At 61.3% G+C, this 16,801-nt stretch overlaps 3 protein-coding genes across 6 annotated transcripts in view; 2 read left to right on the top strand and 1 right to left on the bottom strand.

Annotated features, from left to right (window-relative positions):
- LOC104833792 (zinc finger protein 2 homolog) overlaps positions 1–16,801 on the bottom strand; it is a 40,209-nt gene that overhangs the window by 6,773 nt on the left and 16,635 nt on the right. The gene's annotated exons all lie outside the window — the stretch shown is intronic.
- Positions 1,648–11,467, top strand: TRIM28 (tripartite motif containing 28). 4 transcript variants are annotated; one of them, XM_010570685.1, is made up of 18 exons: positions 1,648–1,902; positions 3,243–3,355; positions 3,459–3,591; positions 3,790–3,925; positions 4,964–5,080; positions 5,172–5,286; positions 5,374–5,520; positions 6,745–6,859; positions 6,934–7,034; positions 7,133–7,397; positions 7,499–7,541; positions 8,050–8,112; positions 8,766–8,967; positions 9,039–9,292; positions 10,671–10,779; positions 10,879–10,953; positions 11,050–11,184; positions 11,281–11,467. In XM_010570685.1, the coding sequence occupies exons 1-18, from the start codon at positions 1,695–1,697 to the stop codon at positions 11,449–11,451; spliced, it is 2,502 nt and encodes an 833-aa protein (XP_010568987.1). In that variant the 5' UTR covers positions 1,648–1,694; the 3' UTR covers positions 11,452–11,467. The 4 variants fall into 4 exon arrangements, with proteins under 4 accessions (XP_010568987.1, XP_010568984.1, XP_010568985.1 ...); XM_010570682.1 differs by having other exon boundaries at positions 11,050–11,467; XM_010570686.1 differs by having other exon boundaries at positions 1,815–1,902; positions 3,130–3,355; positions 11,050–11,467.
- UBE2M (ubiquitin-conjugating enzyme E2M) lies at positions 12,815–15,890 on the top strand. Its single transcript, XM_010570687.1, has 5 exons — positions 12,815–12,976; positions 13,939–14,033; positions 14,497–14,535; positions 15,343–15,446; positions 15,695–15,890. The coding sequence occupies exons 1-5, from the start codon at positions 12,868–12,870 to the stop codon at positions 15,888–15,890; spliced, it is 543 nt and encodes a 180-aa protein (XP_010568989.1). The 5' UTR covers positions 12,815–12,867.

Raw genomic sequence — 16,801 nt, forward strand, 5'->3', positions numbered from 1 at the left:
TTCTTCCACGGTGGGCAGCCTGGGGGGGGGGGGGGTGGTAGTCCCACCAAAGTCGTGCGCCCCGTTGGGTCTAATTGTGTAGGTTAAGTACATGTTCTACATACATATTCACTAGATTTCCGAGAAATGTTATACATATTCATTAGTCTTCCGGGAAACTATTAGCATATGCAAATGTCCTTTACGCAGGCGCATTGAAGGTCTCTGGTGGTCTTCAGGAGTCCTCTGGTGGTCTTCCGTAGTCTTCCTCACTTGTCCGCTATTTGACCCTCCTCAGGTGATTCTGCGCAGTATGGTCTTTTACATGTTTTGATACATCAGTGCTTGTTAGTGCTCTTATTATCTAAGTTTTCATTAGTGGTGTAAAACCATATGGTTAGTTTAAGCTAAATTATCTACAAGGACGAGAACAAAGGCAGGAGTTCTTATCTTTTTTGGCCCTATCTATTCAAGCGAGGCCTCTACTTGTGCCTTGTCGACAAGATCGTAAATTCATCAAACATTTAATTAAGTTTTGTGATTGTTCATGGTTCCTTCTTGCTCATCACTCCCAAGCACCCGTCTCTGACAGGCTTAATCCTTGACGAACACCAGTCTTTGGTATCTAAAGTTACAGAGAGACAATCATTAGGCAATTAGCAGTTCGTTCTCTATATCAAGCCAGGGACTTGGGCCCAGGCCTGGCTCACGCACCACAACCCAGAGCCAGATTCTGGCCTTAGGCCCTTATCCACAACCAGCCCTAACCCTGGGCCTCAACCCAGGCCCAAGACCAGCCCTTGAGCAGCTCCTTGCCCAGAGCCAGGGCTGAGCTCAGGCCCCAGCCCCAGGCTGACAGCCAAGCCCTGGCACAACCATGCTCAATGTTGGGACTTGGCCTAAGCGGACGCCCGAGCCTTGCCCCAGGCCTACACCCAGGCCCCAGCCCAAGGCCAGACCCACGTCCTGCTCTGGACCCACATCCAGGCCCACCCCTGCACGGCCATCGATACCCGGTCTGCGTCCTTTCCCCATCCCGCTCTTGCCCTGAGACCCCCTTTGCCCCGGGGGAGGGAGGGAGCTCCGACCCACCGCAGCCGAACCGGACTGACTCCGGACCGCCTCTGGGGGGAGGGAGATGCTGAGGTACTTGCAAAGGTGATTGGTTCGCTGAGGTGTCGATCAGAGCCTCTGCCCCGCCTCTCCACGGACTGCGGATGTCGATTGGCCGAGCGCAACGTCCATCTTTAAAAGGCACGGCCGCCCCTGAGGTGCTTCGACCGCTGGTTGGTCCAGCGTCTGCCCGCCCTCTTCGCTCCAAGACATCATGCGCCCTCCCAGCCTGGGGGGGCGGAGCGCTTGGAAGAAGCGGATTGGATTCATGTGCTGTCAGTCTGCGCTCTCCAGATGCCTATTGGCTTAATGAGCTGTAGCCTCCACCCACTGGGTGAGCTGATTGGCCCATTCCCCTTTAACTCGGCCCCCGCGCCGCTCACGTGCCGGCGGCTCCTTCCCGCCCCTCTCTCGCTGCCGTCCCGCCTTCGCCTCCCATTGCCTTTCCGACCTGTCAATCCCAGCTCTGTCCCGCCCTCCCTCGGCGCTCAGCGGGCGCTGATTGGCCGCTCCCGGAAGAGGAGGCGGATCCTGCGCGCGCGCAGCCGGCGGGGGCTCGCCAGCCGCCCGGTGAAGGGGCTGAAGGGGGGGCAGCGGCCGCCATGTCGAGCCTGGCGGTGGAGTCGGTGGACGGTCCCGTCGGGAAACGACCGGACTCGTTAGATTTGCTGGAGCGTTGCGGTGTCTGCCGGGAGCGGCTGAGGGCCGAGAGAGAACCGCGGCTGCTGCCCTGCCTCCACTCCGTTTGCCGGGAGTGCCTGAGGGCCGCGCCGGGCCCCGCTGCCGCCCCCCCACCCCCCGATGGGCTAGGTGAGGTGAAGAGGGGGCTGGGGCACCTTAACGGGGGGGAGGGAGGTGTGTTAACCGGGGGCGAGGGAGCCCCGCAATAGCGGGGGGGGGGCGGGGAAGGAGCCTATGGGGTCGGGGAGGAGAAAGGACCGTGTGAGGCTCAGCTAAAGCGGGGACCGTGCACAGCCGTGGTCGGGAGGGTCGTGCAAGGCTGTAGAGGGGTGGGAGGGTGGTCAACTGCGGCAACGGGGCTGGGAGCCGTGCGAGGAGAGGGGAAGGGGAAGTGTGTGTGCGCTTGTGTGTGTCTGTGTAAGGTTGGGGAGGGTGTACGGACAGGTAGGGCGGCACAAACGGCCCTGTGAGGGTGCGAAGAGGGATCAGGGTGGGCTTGGGCGCCTGTGAGGGCGTTTTGAGGGTGGGGCGGGATGGGAGCCGTGCTGAGGGGTGCGAGCGGACCCGTGGGTGAAGAAGCTGGGGTGCTGTCGACACCCTTGGCTTCTCCAGGGGGTCCCTAAATGGATTATCACGTGTGGGGCTTTAGCTGGATGTGGAGTAGCCCGTGGGGTCTCCCCAAGCCTCCTGTGCTTGGTGGCCTCCTCCCCTCCTCCAGTTTGTCATACTGGGCAGCCCCCAACTACCCCACGGCTGCTCTGACCCCACCTGGACGTCTGGGTCAGACGCCACGGGGTTGTCCCATCCCGGGGGATCCAGTCTGACCCTGTTGCCGGCGGTTGTCTCCGCCGCGGCTCCTCGTTGCCATCTCCGCGCCCCTCCACCTCTGCGGGGTTGGCTTCTGGGGAGATCAAAAGCGCCACATCCTCTCGTCACCGCCTGCGGGAGATGGCATCTCAACCGTCACTGCACTGCCTCCCGTGGTGAGGAGGAGGAGGAGGAAGGCTAAATCAGCGGCTGTTGTGAAGGTGGATGATGGAGCTGAGCAAGAGACAGTGGCTGTGGATGTTTGCGGTGGATATTGGGGGAAATTTCCTTAACCGGTGTTTTGGCTGGAAAAAGCCATTGGTGACCCGGGTCGATGCTGGACCTGCTTCAAGAGCAGGGACCCCCCTGAGGTGCTGTCCCCTCTGTGATGACATTGGGGACAGCCCAGGGGCCATGGTGGGGCTCCAGTTTTGGAGGTCTCCAAGATCTGCACATCACTGTCAGGACCCAGGATCTTCTGGTTTCTTCCTTCTCCTCTGGAGCGCTTTAGCAGCCCACCCTGCTAACGAGCTACCCTGTTTTTGCCAGGCACAAGGCACCGTGCGGGTCCATGAGGGGACTCTAGTGACAAATGGTAGTGACTGGGGTTTGGGGTGACCCTGGGCCCCCCCTGACACCCTCCACCGCTCCCCTCCCTGCAGTGATCGACTGCCCCATCTGCAAACACCAATGTCACCTGAAGGATGTCGTGGAGAACTACTTTCTGAGGGACAGAGGGGCCGAGACAGCTGCCACCAGCCAGGGCTCGAGTCAGGTAACGCATCGTTAATGCTTAATTAACGATTAATTAGGGTGAAGTGAGCTCCTGGTGGCTGGGTGAGCCCGGTGTTCCCACGCCGTGTCTGCTTGTCCCCCAGTGCTGCACGAGCTGCGAGGACAACGCGCCAGCCACCAGCTACTGCGTGGAGTGCTCGGAGCCGCTCTGCGAGACCTGCGTGGAGGCCCACCAGCGGGTCAAGTACACCAAGGACCACACGGTCCGGGCCACAGGTCCGTCCTTGTCACCGTCCTTGTCACCGCGCTGTCACCACCCTTTCTGACACGATGACCTTGTGGCCAGCGCGTCTGGAGGCGCCGCTATGGTGGCCGTGCCTGTCCCACAGGGACACCTACTCTGCCAGCGGGTCCCACTGGGTGCTGGTGACGTCATGATGACATCACGGTGATCTCGCACCGCATTTCCCGCAGGCAGTGGCAAGGCGAAGGAGGGGGAGCGCGCCGTGTACTGCTCCGTGCACAAGCACGAGCCGCTGGTGCTCTTCTGTGACACGTGCGACACGCTCACCTGCCGTGACTGCCAGCTTAATGCCCACAAGGACCACAAGTGAGTGAGCATCGGCAGTAACTACCTTAAAAATTGTTGGGTTTTTTTTATGGCTAATTATCGCTTGAATCGGTTATCTTGCTCGGTAGCCCTTAAAAACAGTGGTTTGGGGCAAGTTAGATAAATAAACAAATTTATTTATCGACTGAAAAGATCGTCTGGGCACCTCATCAGTGAGGCCCTGCGGTATCTTAAATGTGCTTTTAGTGAATATCTAAGAAGGTACATAACTAATTAAACTGATTAATAAGTTATTGAAAAAGAACCGAAATTAGTCTGCAGACTGATTATTCTTGTCAATTAGTTATTGATTTTAAAAATGAAGCTTATTAGTTGGCTAACTACTGAAGGGATTGACCAAGTAGGGTGTTAATTTTGGTTATTTTTATTTTTAACCAAATAGGCATGTTATGTGATTATTTCCTTTGTTAATTAGCGGACTGGTTGCTTTGAAGGGGTTAAATTACTTTTAGTTTTTAAGGAATTGGAAATATGTAATTTGCTAGTCATGAAAAGTCAATTTAATTACATTCTCAGTTATTTCAATTAGCTTGATTTTTTTTAATTGATTTTTAATTGTTGTGGGTTTTTTTAAATAGCCTGGTTTTGCTGTCAGACTGGTTAAATTTCCTAGTTGAATCGATAATTAATTTGATTCATTATCTGAGTAGGTACTTAGTTAGATTACTTACCTGATTGATTAGTTATATTAAAGGCATTTTTGATGCATAAGATCTAATTCAGTTAGTGTAAGTAACTACTGAAATTAAAGTTTTTGTGGCTGATGAGTTTGTTAGCTCAGCCAGCAATGTGACCCAAATTAATTTGATTATTAATGGCTAATGAGGAAGTTAGATAAGTATTGACCAGGTTAACTCATTCAAGTTCGTTCCTTTTTCCAGGGGCTGCAGGAGTTGGGGGGGCTCTTTTGGGCCCCGCACCATGGGTCGCTGGTGTAGGGGGCTGCACCCGTCATGGTGTTTTGGGGCTCGCAACCCCCCTGCCCCACTGCAACCCCCTTTCCCCCTGCCCCCACAGGTACCAGTTTCTGGAGGATGCGGTGAGGAACCAGCGCAAGATGCTGGCGACGCTGGTGAAGCGCCTGGGCGACAAACACGCCAACCTACAGCGCTCCACCAAGGAAGTGCGCAACTTGTACGTGCCCCATCTGCCCCCCCCAGGGGGAATTATCTGCCCCTGACAGGGGCATTTACCCCCCCTCACCCCTTCCCTTCTCTGCCGGCAGCATTCGCCAGGTGACGGACGTACAGAAGCGGGTGCAGGTGGATGTGAAGATGGCCATCCTCCAGATCATGAAGGAGCTCAACAAGCGTGGCAAGGTGCTGGTGAGCGATGCCCAGGTGAGCCGGGTGGTGATGCGGTGCCAGCCAGCGTTTTCCCTGTCACCGTCCCTCTGCCCTGAGGTGGCGTTGTCCCTCTCCTCGCAGAGGGTGACGGAGGGGCAGCAGGAGAAGCTGGAGCGGCAGCACTGGGCCATGACCAAGCTGCAGCGGCACCAGGAACACATCCTCCGCTTCGCCTCCTGGGCCCTGGAGAGTGACAACAGCACCGCTCTGCTGCTCTCCAAGAAGCTGGTGAGTTGCCAAGGGGCCCAACCCCCTTCTCAGACCCCCCTAAACGCATCACCTTGGGCAGAGAACCCCCTGGGATGGATAGTTGGGGGCTATTGGTTCCCCTGTCACTGTGACTCTGCTGTCTTGGACTGGTGGGGAAGCGGGTGCTGGAGAGCGAAGCCAAGCCCCAGGCTGTGCTGTGTCTTGGCCTGGGGTCTGGTTTCCTCTAGGTTCCCTGTTTTGGGGGGACGTCAGGTGAAGTGGGGTCAGAAGGTGCTCTCCTGAGGGTTGGTTTGCCCCCAACTCCCCCTCAGCTTCCCCAGGGTGCCCCATGTCCCCTGCTACCTCCCTGTCATTGTCCCCAGGGTGCTTTAGCGGGGTCCCTAGGATATGCTGGGTCCTCTGGGGGTTCCCATGCTGTAATGGGAGCCCGCCAGCCAGGGGGTTATCCACAGCAGGTCCCCTGTGATGTGATGGGTGCCACCAGGGTGCCACATCAGGTTCCCTTGGGGTCCTGCAGTAGGTCCCATTGCAGTCCCCATGGTGTTATGGGGGGCTGCAGCAGGTCCCATTGGGGTCTCTGTAGCATGGTGGCTGCCCCAGGGTGCTGCCACGTATCCCCTCAGGGTCCCTGGGACACAGTGGGTGCACCAGGGTGCTATCCTCTGTCCCCTCAAGGTCACCATGATGTGACGGGTGCCCTCGGGGTGCTGCCACATGTCTCCTCGGGGTCCCTACGGTGTGGTGAATGCCCCTGTGGTGCTGAAACGTGTCTCCTTGGGAACCCCTCGATGTGACAGCTGCCCCTGGGGCACTGCCACATGTCCCCTTGCGGTCCCTGTGATGCGACAAGTGTCCCCAGGGTGCTGCTATGTGTCTCCTTGGGGTCCCTGAGTTGTGACAGTTGTCCATGGGGCACTGCTACATGTCCCCCTTGGGGTCTCTGTGATGTGACAAGTGTCCCCAGGGTGCTGCTATGTTTCTTCTCGGGGTCCCTGTGATATGATGGGTGTCTCTGGGGTGCTGCCACGTGTCCCCTTGGAGTCCCTGTGACGTGACAAGTGTCCCTGGGGTGCTGTCATGCATCCCGTCAGGGTCCCCATGATATGATGGGTGTCTCTGGGATGCTGCCATGTATCCCCTTGGGCTCCCCACGTTGTGACACCCACCCCGGGATGCTGTCGCACGCATCCACCCCGAGGTCCCTGCGTTGTGACAAGCACCCCCCTGCAATCCCCCTCCCAGATCTGCTTCCAGCTCCACCGTGCCCTCAAGATGATCGTGGACCCCGTGGAGCCGCAGGGTGACATGAAGTTCCAGTGGGACCTTAATGCCTGGACCAAGAGCGCAGAGAGCTTTGGTGAGGCCTCGGGGAGGGGTTACACCCCTGGGGACACCAGGGCCCCCCTCCGACACGCCTCGCCTCCCTCGCAGGCACCATCATCTCAGAGCGGAGCCTCCCCCCGCCATCCCTCAGCCCCCAGCTACCAGCCACTAGCCCCCGCGGCCCCAGCCCTGCTGCAGGTGCCTTGCAGGTACCTCCAGGGGGGCAGAGGGGTGCGTTTTTTTGAGGGGTCCTGCACCCATGGGTGCTCCCCTAGTAATGGACACCCCCCCCGTCTCTCTTTTCCAGGGGCCCCTGCAAGCCACAGTTGTGAGCAAAGGGCAATACGCTCCCAGTCCCCTCCTGCAGCCCCCCACGGGACCCCAAATCGGAGCTGAGGAGGGGCAGGGGACCCCCGGTGTCCCACAGAGTGGTGGGTTGGGGCTGGGGATGCCCACCCTGCCTCAGTTTCCCCTGGGGACAGAGGGGCTGGGCTGCCCCGAACTGTCCCCCCCGCACCTTTACCCGCAGACGGCCGAGAGCCCCGAGGACATGGCTGCAGTCACAGAGCTTGGTGAGTGGGGGGTGACACGGGGCGGGAGGGCCCTGGTGGGGAGGGAGGAAGAGGAGGAGGATGAGGTGGGGAGGAAGGCCCCTGATGTGGGTTTTTCTCAGCAGCCAACGGCCCCCCTGAAGCTGCTGTCACAGGAGTGAAGAGGTGAGCGTGGGGGGAACCCCTTGTCCCTGGGGATTTGCTGACCCTTGTCGCCCTGTGCCTTGGGGGGTGGCTTTGGACCCCCCCCATGTAGCTGTCCTGTGTCACCCCATACCCAGGACCCCTGTCACACTGTCCCCAGGGGTGACTTGGACAGCACTGTCCGTTGTCACCCCCTACCTGGGACCTCCTTTCCTTGTCACCCCACACCAGCGACCCTGTCCCTTGTCACCCCATGTCCGGGGGTGGCAGGGACACCCTCTCGCCCCGTATTTGGGGTTCCCCCCACCCTTGTCGCCTCGTACCCAGAGGTGGCCACAATCCCCCATGTCTCCTGTCACTCCATACCCAGGCATGGAGGACAGGGGACAGGGCCACCGTGTCCCTGTCCATTGTCCCTGGGTAGTGGGGCTCCATCCCAGGAGGTCTCCCAGCTGGGAGGAACCTAATTTTGGGGCTTGGGAGGCTGCCTGGGGGCCCCCCAAGGTGTTCTGACAACCTCATTATACAGGAGAGCACATGTTAATCCTCCTGGGGAGGAGGAGAAGTTCGTTAAGAAGCTGGTCATTAAGCGGTAATGATGAGGGCTTGGTGGTGGGGGTGAGGGGGGAGTTAAGGCACCTCCATTCTGACAGTGAGTTGAGGGGGTGGAAGATGGAGCCCTGGGCCTGGGGTAACCCTGTCCCTTGTGCCTGGGGACAACCAGGACAGCCCTTACCCTTGTCCTCCGGTACCCACAGATGACCAGGACTCCCTTGTCACCCTGTACCCCACGCTCCCCTGACCCTTGTCACCTCTGTCCAGGGGCAACTGCGAGCCCCCCCCCCTCCCTTGTCACCCCCTTTCCTGAGGGTCCCTTGTCTGGGATGTCCTTGTCCCCTGTCGCTCTGTTTCTGGGGTCCGTCCCCCGCTTCTTGTCCCCTGTACCAGGGAATGGCTGGGTCCCTGTGTGCCAGGGGGTGGCCAGGACCCCCCTGCCCTTGTCACCCTGTACCCAATGCTCCTCTGTTCCTGGGGTCCCCCCCATCTTGTCCCCCTGTGCCAGGGGCTGGCCAGGGTCCCCCCATCCCTTGTTCCCTTTGTAGTGTGGGGTCACTGGGGGCCCTCCCTGTTGGCAGCCCCCTCCTGAAGGGACCAGGGACTGCCAGCACCCCAAACCCCAAGGAAATCTACCCAGGAGAGTTGAGGGGGCTCCCCAAAATCCTGACACCCCCCTATGCCCCCCAGGAGCCGCCCCCCCGGGGGCCCTGTGAGCACCCTCCTCCGCAAGGTGCCGCGGGTCAGCCTGGAGCGGCTGGACCTGGATCTGTCGGGGGCGGCGCAGCCCCCCGTCTTCCGTGTCTTCCCCGGCACTTCGGCCGAGGATTTCAGCCTCATCGTCATCGAGCGGGGGGCACAGCCGCGGCTCCCCGCCCCCTTCACTGTCAAGGTGGGTGTCCCTCTGTCTGTCCCCACTGCTCTCCCCATCTGTCTGTCTCACCCCTTTCTCTCCCCTTGCAGGTGGAGCAGCAGGAGGCGGCCATCGGGGATACCCAGGACACCAAGCCGGTGGGGCTGCTTCCAGAGCACCCTGGGGTGCTGGGACCCCCTGGAGCCTCGTTGGGGCTGGGATCAGCCCCCCCGGGAGCCCCCCCTATCCCCGGGGTGTCCTGTTGCCGTGTCTGCTGCCAGGCTGGTGCCGTGGTGATGTGTGACCTCTGCGAGCGCTGCTACCACCTCGACTGTCACCTCCCTGCCCTCCAGGAGGTCCCCAGGTACGCCTGGTCCCTGGGATCCACTGGGCAGCCTGGGATCTGCTGCCCCATGTCGCCTCCCCGGGTCCCCCTACGTCCCTGGGATCCACTGATCTCTTGTCCCCGAGGGTCGCTGCTCCCCCTGTCCCCTTGGGGATCCTCTGGCACTGCTTGATCCCCCAGGATCTGCTGCTGTCCCCTGGGATCCCCCTTGCTTGCGGTTACTGCCTCTTGGCATCGTGGGCATGGGGAGGATCTTGGGGATCCGCTGCTCCCCGGATCTTCAGGGATCACCCAGAGCCAGCAGATCTTTGGGGTTGGCTGATCTCTCGCAGGATCTACTCATCTCCCGTTGAATCTACTGCTTCCTTGTCCCAGGACAGGGGTGGAATTGCTGCCACCCCTCCTGATTCCTTGGCGGGGGATCCTCTGGTGCCACTAGATTCCTTAAGTGATCACTGGCCTCTGGGATCCACCTGCTCTCCCACTTCAGATCCAGTTCTTCCCCAACCCAGAGGTCCTTGGCTACTGCTGGAGCTTTGGGAGCTGCTTGACCCTAGTCCACGTCTCTCGTTTGGGATCTGCTGATGTCTTTTGGGATCCACTGATCCCTCTTCTGAAGGAGTTGCTGCCACCCAGGTTTTCTGGTCCTTGGTTGCTACTAGATCCCCAGGATTTGCTGTTTGGTTGTTTTTTGGTTTTTTCTTTTTTTTTTTTTTTCCCCCTGGGATCTTCCATCCCCATGGACCAGGCCAGCTCTCTCAGATTCACACAGGGACCACCTCATGATCCCTGGAGATCTGGTCTCGATCCTTCTGGAGGTCTGGCTGTTGACCACAGAGCCCTGGGGGGCTGCTTTCAGCTATCCATAGAGGGATCCATCTCTCAAGCCCAGATCCTCTGGGATCTCCTGGCCCTCATCTGCATTAGGATCTACCTGTTGATCCCAAATCCTGTGGGAACCCGTGGTGTCCGAGCCCCATGGGGCTCTACTCCTCCATCCCTGACCCTCCTGGATCCCTTGTAGGTCCTCAGTCCACGTGGAGACCTGCACAGCAACTCGGATCCCTCGGGGATCTACTCCTCTGAGCATTGATCTCGGACCAGTTGGGACCTCTTTGATCCCTGGGGAGCTGGTATCCCCCTCTCCATTGTGGACCCCACCCCATGATCCTAGGCTGCTTGGCCCTGATCCGTGTGGGAGTTGCCCTGCTGATCCAAATCTTGTGGGATCCACTGTCCCTGATCCCTGTGGCTGCCCATCTCCTTGATCCCAGACACCTGGGGACCTCCGGGCCCCAGTCCTCAGGGCGGGGGGGGGCTCTGCCCACATCGCAGGGAACAAGCTGAGAGGGAGACACTTGATCCCTCAACCCGATCCCTTTGCTCGATCCCACAGCCCCGAGTGGAGGTGTTTGCTGTGCCAGGACCTGCCACCCCCCAGCGACGACGTCGCCGACGGCTTTGAGGAGGGGCTGCCCCACAAACTCTGCCCCCAGGACCAGCAGGTACGTATGGGGGTGTGTGTGTGCGTGTGTGTTTTGGGGGGAGATCAGGGGATCCGGTGGTGCACGAAGGGATGGAGGGATCTCTTTACATCCCTGCAGAAATGTGAGTACGTGCTGCTGGAGCTGCTTTGCCACGAGCCCTGCCGGCCCCTCCACCGCCTCTCCAGCTCCCCGGTGAGTCCCGTGGCGCAGGGGATCCAAGGAAGGTGGGGAGCGGGGGTAGGAATCCCTCACACCCCCCCGGGGATCCCTCACAACCCCTCTCCCCAGGAGAACCACGACGCCATCGACCTGACCCTCATCCGTGCCAAGCTGCAGCAGAAGCTCACCCCCTACTACCGCAGCCCCGAGGAGTTCGCCCACGACGTCTGGAGGATGATCCGGCAATTCAGCCGACTCACCGAGGTGCCGGGTGCCCCCCGGGTGGGTTTCTGGGGGGCCGGGGGGGCTTATCCAGCCCCCCCCTCATCCCTATTTCCCCCCACCGCCTCGTCTCCCCAGGACAAGGCGGACGTTCAGTCCATCCTGGGCTTGCAGCGGTTCTTCGAGGCCCGGCTCAGCGCCGCCTTCGGTGACCGCAAGTTCTCTTCCGCCCTCCTCCTCAAACCCGTCATCCCTCTGGATGAGGCCGAAGGCTCCCCGGCCCCCCCCGCCGGTCCTCTGGGGCCCTGATTGCCCTCCCTTGGGTGGGTGGGGGGGGAGGATAGCGGGGCTGGATCCTGCCCCGGTGCCCCCAAAAGACCGTGAGGAGGGACGGGGTGGGGGGGTGCCCCTGTCCCTACGTCACCCCCCGCCACCCACAGCGGCTGTCCCCGTCCCCGGTGTCCTCCATCTAGCAGAGAAATAAAGCCATCGTCTCGGCCTCCTGGATCTCCTCCCTTGTCTCGGGGGCTGGATCCAGCCCCTCAGCCCCCCCATTTTTGCCTTCTCCTGATGGCCCCCCTGCCCCCTTCCCCTGTGAGGCTGGAGAGGAGCTGAAGCTAGACTGGGAGCTGCTGGGAGGGTTGTTGCTGGCCATACTGGGTCCTGCGAGGGGAGAGACCGGTCCCAGTATGGTCCCGCTGGAGGTTCTGGCGGGGGAAGAGGGGGGAACTGGTCCCAGCAGGGCCCCTCCTTCCGCCCCCACCCCGTGGCTGATAAGGGAGCAATGCCCCCGGTAAAGATGGCGGCGCCCACGAGAAAGATGGCGGCGCCCACTGGGGGACAGTAAAGGCCCTCTCACCGGCACCCGTACCGCAGGGCTGGGCCGGTGGCTCGAGCTCCTCCCCCTTGCCAGGATTGGTTGGTGGAAGTAGGGGGGAATCCGGAAAGAGCCGAAGAGTTACGGAAAGAGCCAAGTTTCGAGGAGGAGGGTGTGGGGGGTGGGGTTCCGGGAATAGCCGACGCTTTCCGGTGAGACCCGAAGGGAGCGGGGAGGGGAGGAGAGGGCGGTGCCGGAAAGAGCCGAACCGTTTCCGAAAGGAGCCGAAAGCGCTCCGAAGGGGAGCCGAAGGCGGCCAGCCCCCTGTCCTTCCGGAGAAACGCGAGGCTCCTCTCCGGAAAAAAGCCGAACCGGCGGGTTTTTTTTTTCCGGAAAGAGCCGACGCTGCTCGGGAAAGAACTCAGCGGCACTCGGCGCTTTCCGGAGAGACCCGAGGCGGGGCGGGACTCATCGAACCCACCCCCTTTCCGGAAGAACCCGAAGCGTCTCCGGAAAGAGCCGAAAGCTCTTCCGGAAAGAGCCGAAGCGTCGGCGGACGACCCCTCCCCGGAACGAGTCGTTCTCCTTCCGGAAAAAGCCGAAGCGCTGTTCGGCTCCCGCCCGAGCCCTCTCCGGAAAACCCCGAAGCCGTCTCCGAATCTCCCGCCCCCTTCCGGAGAGCCCCGAAGCTCCTTCCGGAGAGTCCCGAAGCGTTTCCGGAAGTTGCCGAGCGGCGCCGGTCGTCGCCGATCCTCCGTCTCCTCAGAACCTCCGTCGTTTCTCCGGCTCCGCCGTCCGCCCCCCCTTTTCCCCAACCCGGGGGGGGCCCAGCCCGGCTCCGTGCCGCCGCCGGGCCCGGTCCGGCCCCCCTCCCCGCCGGTCCCCCCGGCCCGGTTCGGCCCGGCAGGATGATCAAGCTCTTCTCGCTGAAGCAACAGAAGAAGGAGGAGGAATCGGCGGGCGGCACCAAGGGCACCAGCAAAAAGGCCTCGGCCGCCCAGCTCCGCATCCAGAAAGGTGACCGGCCCCCCCCAAAAAAACACCCCCAACACCCCCCCCCCCCCCCAGCCTTCCCCGGTACCCGTCGGGACCGGACCGGCCGTTGGGGGGGTTGGCTGGGCCTAGTGAGGCCCAACGGGTGGGGAGCGGGGCCCGGTGGGGCCTAAGCGGGGAGCACGTACTGGTCCCGGTATGGCCCCAGTGTGGGGGGACGTACTGGTCCCGGTAAGGCCGTGTACTGGTCCTGGTAGAGCCCAGGTGAAGGGGAACGTGTTGGTCCTGGTAGGGCCGCGTACTGGTCCCAGTAAGGCCCCAGTAAGGGGGAATGTACTGGTCCTAGTAGGGCCACGTACTGGTCCCACTAAGGCCCCGGTGGGGGCAACATACTGGTCCCAGTATGGCCCTGGTGGGGTGGAACGTACTGATCCCAGTAGGGCTACGTACTATTCCTAGTAAGGCCCCAGTAAGGGGTAATGTACTGGTCCTAGTAGGGCCACGTACTGGTCCCAGTAAGGCCCCAGTAAGAGAGAATGTACTGGTCCCAGTAAGGCCCCAGTGGGGGGGAACGTGCTGGTCCCAGTACAGCCCCGGTGGGGCAGAACGTACTGGTCCCAGCAGGGCTATGTACTGGTCCCACTAAGGCCCCGGTGGGGGCAACGTATTGGTCCCGGTATGGCCCTGGTAGGGTGGAACATACTGGTCCCAGTAGGGCTACGTACTGTTCCTAGTAAGGCCCCGGTAAGGGGGAATGTACTGGTCCTAGTAGGGCCACGTACTGGTCCCAGTAAGGCCCTGGTCGGGGGGAACGTACTGGTCCCAGTAAGGCCCTGGTCGGGGGGAACGTACTGGTCCCAGTAAGGCCACACTGGGCCTGGGATGACCCAGCCTGGAGGGTGGTCTCGGGGTGGCCCCAGCCCTGTGTCCGTGTCCCCCTCTAACTCACCTCTGCGTCCCCGGGTGTCACCCGTGTCCCCCCCCAGACATCAACGAGCTGAACCTGCCCAAGACGTGTGAGATTGACTTCTCCGACCAGGACGACCTGCTGCACTTCCGCCTCCTCATCTGCCCCGACGAGGTGGGCTCCCCCTGTCACCCCCCTGTCCCCTTGTCACCCTCTTGGGTGTCCCCCCCACTCCCCAAATCCTGCCCCCGGAGTCCTATGTCCCACCCTGGAATCCCCCGTTCCTTTTGTCCCCTCCTGTCTCCGTGCGTCCTCCTGGCTCTCCGCATCCCCCACCTGCTCCCTGTCTCTTCCCCCTGTCCCCTCGTGTCATTTCGGGGTCCCTGCCCATCCCTGCGCTGTCCTCGTGTCCCCACCGGAACCTCCCGTTCCCCTCTGTCACCCCTGTGTCCCCTCCGAAGACCTTCGTGTCCTTTGGGGTTCCCCTGTGCCCCCCCCTCTTTCCCTACGGGTCTTGCCCATTTCCCCATCCTTCCCCTGTCCCCCTCTTTGTCCCTACTTGTCCCTCGGGGTCCCCCCGATGTCCCTTGTGTCCCCTCCGTGTCCCCACCCCTGGTGACATCTGTCTCTCCCACAGGGCTTCTATAAGGGAGGGAAATTCGTCTTCAGTTTTAAGGTCAGTCCTGCACCTGGAGGGGGGGGGGAATTCCGTGGCCACCAACACCCATCCTGGGGCCACCAAGATGGGACCGATGGCCATGTGGCTGCTCCTGGGGCTGGGGGTGGCAGCAGTGGGGTGGTGGCCACCAAGGTGGGACCTGCAGCCACCAGGGTGGGACCCACAGTCATGAACTTGTCTTATGGGTGGGAGCAAGAGGCAGGCGGCCACTGAAGCCTGACCTGTGGCCACTAGAAGATGACCGGCCATGACTTGTGGCCACCATATGGGTTGGGATTGAGATCAGGGGTTGGTGGCCACCAAGATGTGACTGGTAGCCAAGTGTCCACCCTGTGGGTTGGGGTAGGGCCTGGTGGCCACCAAGACGTGACTAGTGGCCATGTGTCTGCTCTGTATATTGGAGGTGGGGTGGGGGGACTTGGTGGCCACCAAGACGTGACCAGGCCGCATGTCTGTCTCTGTGGCTTGATGATGGGACCTAGGGGTTGGTGACCACTAAGATGTGACCGTTGGCTGCGTCTGTTCTGTGATTTGAGGTAGGGACAAGAAACTGGTGGCTACCAAGATGTGACCTGTGGCCACCGAGATGTGACAAGCAGCCATGTGTCCTCACTGAGGGTTGGGGGCAGGGTCTAGAGGCTGGTGGCCACCACCATGAAACCAGTGACCACCAAGACATGACTAGAAACCAGGTGTCCACACTGTGGATTGGGGTGGGGGGCTAGTGGCCACCAAGACGTGGCCGGTGGCCACAAGGGGGGGCCAAGCCGTGACACTGTGCCCGCTCCCCCCGCCCCTTCCCAGGTCGGCCAGGGCTACCCCCACGACCCGCCGAAGGTGAAGTGTGAGACGATGGTTTATCACCCCAACATCGACCTGGAGGGCAACGTCTGCCTCAACATCCTCAGGTGGGCCACTGCCACCTCCGAGGTGGCCACTGCCCCATCCAAGGTGGCCACTGCCGTATGTGGGGTGGCCATGGTTGGATCTAGGTCCCCATCTGCCCCCGGATACCTGGCAGGGTGGGACAAGGGGGCAAACGGTTGCCCTGTGCACCTTGAGTGTGGGCACAGGGTGGCCCCAGTCACCTTGGAGTGGCTACGGCCACTGCTGTGGTGGCCCCAGTGTCCCCCCTGACACCCAGCTCTGTCCCCAGAGAGGACTGGAAGCCCGTCCTGACGATAAACTCCATCATCTACGGCCTGCAGTACCTCTTCCTGGTGAGTACCGCTGGGGTACAAGCCCCTGTGGGTGGGGGGCACCCATCGTGGCTCTGGGGTGGCCCTTGGGGGGCACCCTTGGTGGCCTTGGGACACGTCCTAGGCACCCTTGGTGGCCTTGGGACAACCTGAGAAAGCACCCGGTGGCCTTGGGACATGTCCTGGGTGCACCCGGTGGCCTTGGAACAACCTGAGGAAGCACCTGGTGGCCTTGGGACATGTCCTGGGTGCACCCGGTGGCCTTGGGACACATCCAAGGCACCTTTGGTAGCCCTGGGACAATCTGAGGCGGCACCTGGTGGCCTTGGGACATGTCCTGGGTGCACCCGGTGGCCTTGGGACAACCTGAGGCGGCACCTGGTGGCCTTGGGACATGTCCTGGGTGCACCCGGTGGCCTTGGGACACATCCAAGGCACCTTTGGTGGCCCTGGGACAATCTGAGGAGGAACCTGGTGGCCTTGGGACATGTCCTGGGTGCACCCGGTGGCCTTGGAACAACCTGAGAAAGCACCCCGTGGCCTTGGGACATGTCCTGGGTGCACCCGGTGGCCTTGGGACACATCCAAGGCACCTTTGGTGGCCCTGGGACAATCTGAGGAGGAACCTGGTGGCCTTGGGACATGTCCTGGGTGCACCCGGTGGCCTTGGGACATGTCCTGGGTGCACCCGGTGGCCTTGGGACACCCTGAGGAGGCACCCGGTGGCCTTGGGACATGTTCTAGGTGCCCTTGGTGGCCTTGGGAGAACCCAAGCTGGCACCTGGTGACCTTGGGACACCTCCTGGGTGCACCTGGTGGCCTTGGGACACCTTTTGGGGGCACCCAGTGATGCTTAATCACCCCAAAGGGGCCCCCAGTGACCTGATGACACCCCGAGGTGGCACCCTGTGGTCCAGGCACACCCTGAGGTGGCCCATGGTGGCCACAATGGTGGCCCCCCCCCATGGCCTGTCCCATGAGGACACTTGGTCACTTCATGGGGACACCGGGTGGTTCTAGGTCATCCCAGACTGTCCCCAACCCCAATGCCACCATGGGGACCC

Source organism: Haliaeetus leucocephalus, unplaced genomic scaffold (assembly GCF_000737465.1).
Source record: "Haliaeetus leucocephalus isolate CR32 unplaced genomic scaffold, Haliaeetus_leucocephalus-4.0 Scaffold302, whole genome shotgun sequence".
NCBI lineage: Eukaryota > Metazoa > Chordata > Aves > Accipitriformes > Accipitridae > Haliaeetus > Haliaeetus leucocephalus.

What these genes read in the sequence shown, in the direction of transcription:
- UBE2M (XM_010570687.1), top strand. Translation starts at nt 12,868, where the DNA reads ATGATCAAGCTCTTCTCGCTGAAGCAACAGAAGAAGGAGGAGGAATCG. An exon ending in CCAGCTCCGCATCCAGAAAG is followed by an intron (nt 12,977 to 13,938) that starts GTGACCGGCCCC and finishes GTCCCCCCCCAG; the next exon opens with ACATCAACGAGCTGAACCTG. An exon ending in TCCTCATCTGCCCCGACGAG is followed by an intron (nt 14,034 to 14,496) that starts GTGGGCTCCCCC and finishes TCTCTCCCACAG; the next exon opens with GGCTTCTATAAGGGAGGGAA.
- TRIM28 (XM_010570682.1), top strand. Translation starts at nt 1,695, where the DNA reads ATGTCGAGCCTGGCGGTGGAGTCGGTGGACGGTCCCGTCGGGAAACGA. An exon ending in GCTGTCACAGGAGTGAAGAG is followed by an intron (nt 7,542 to 8,049) that starts GTGAGCGTGGGG and finishes CTCATTATACAG; the next exon opens with GAGAGCACATGTTAATCCTC. An exon ending in AAGAAGCTGGTCATTAAGCG is followed by an intron (nt 8,113 to 8,765) that starts GTAATGATGAGG and finishes TATGCCCCCCAG; the next exon opens with GAGCCGCCCCCCCGGGGGCC.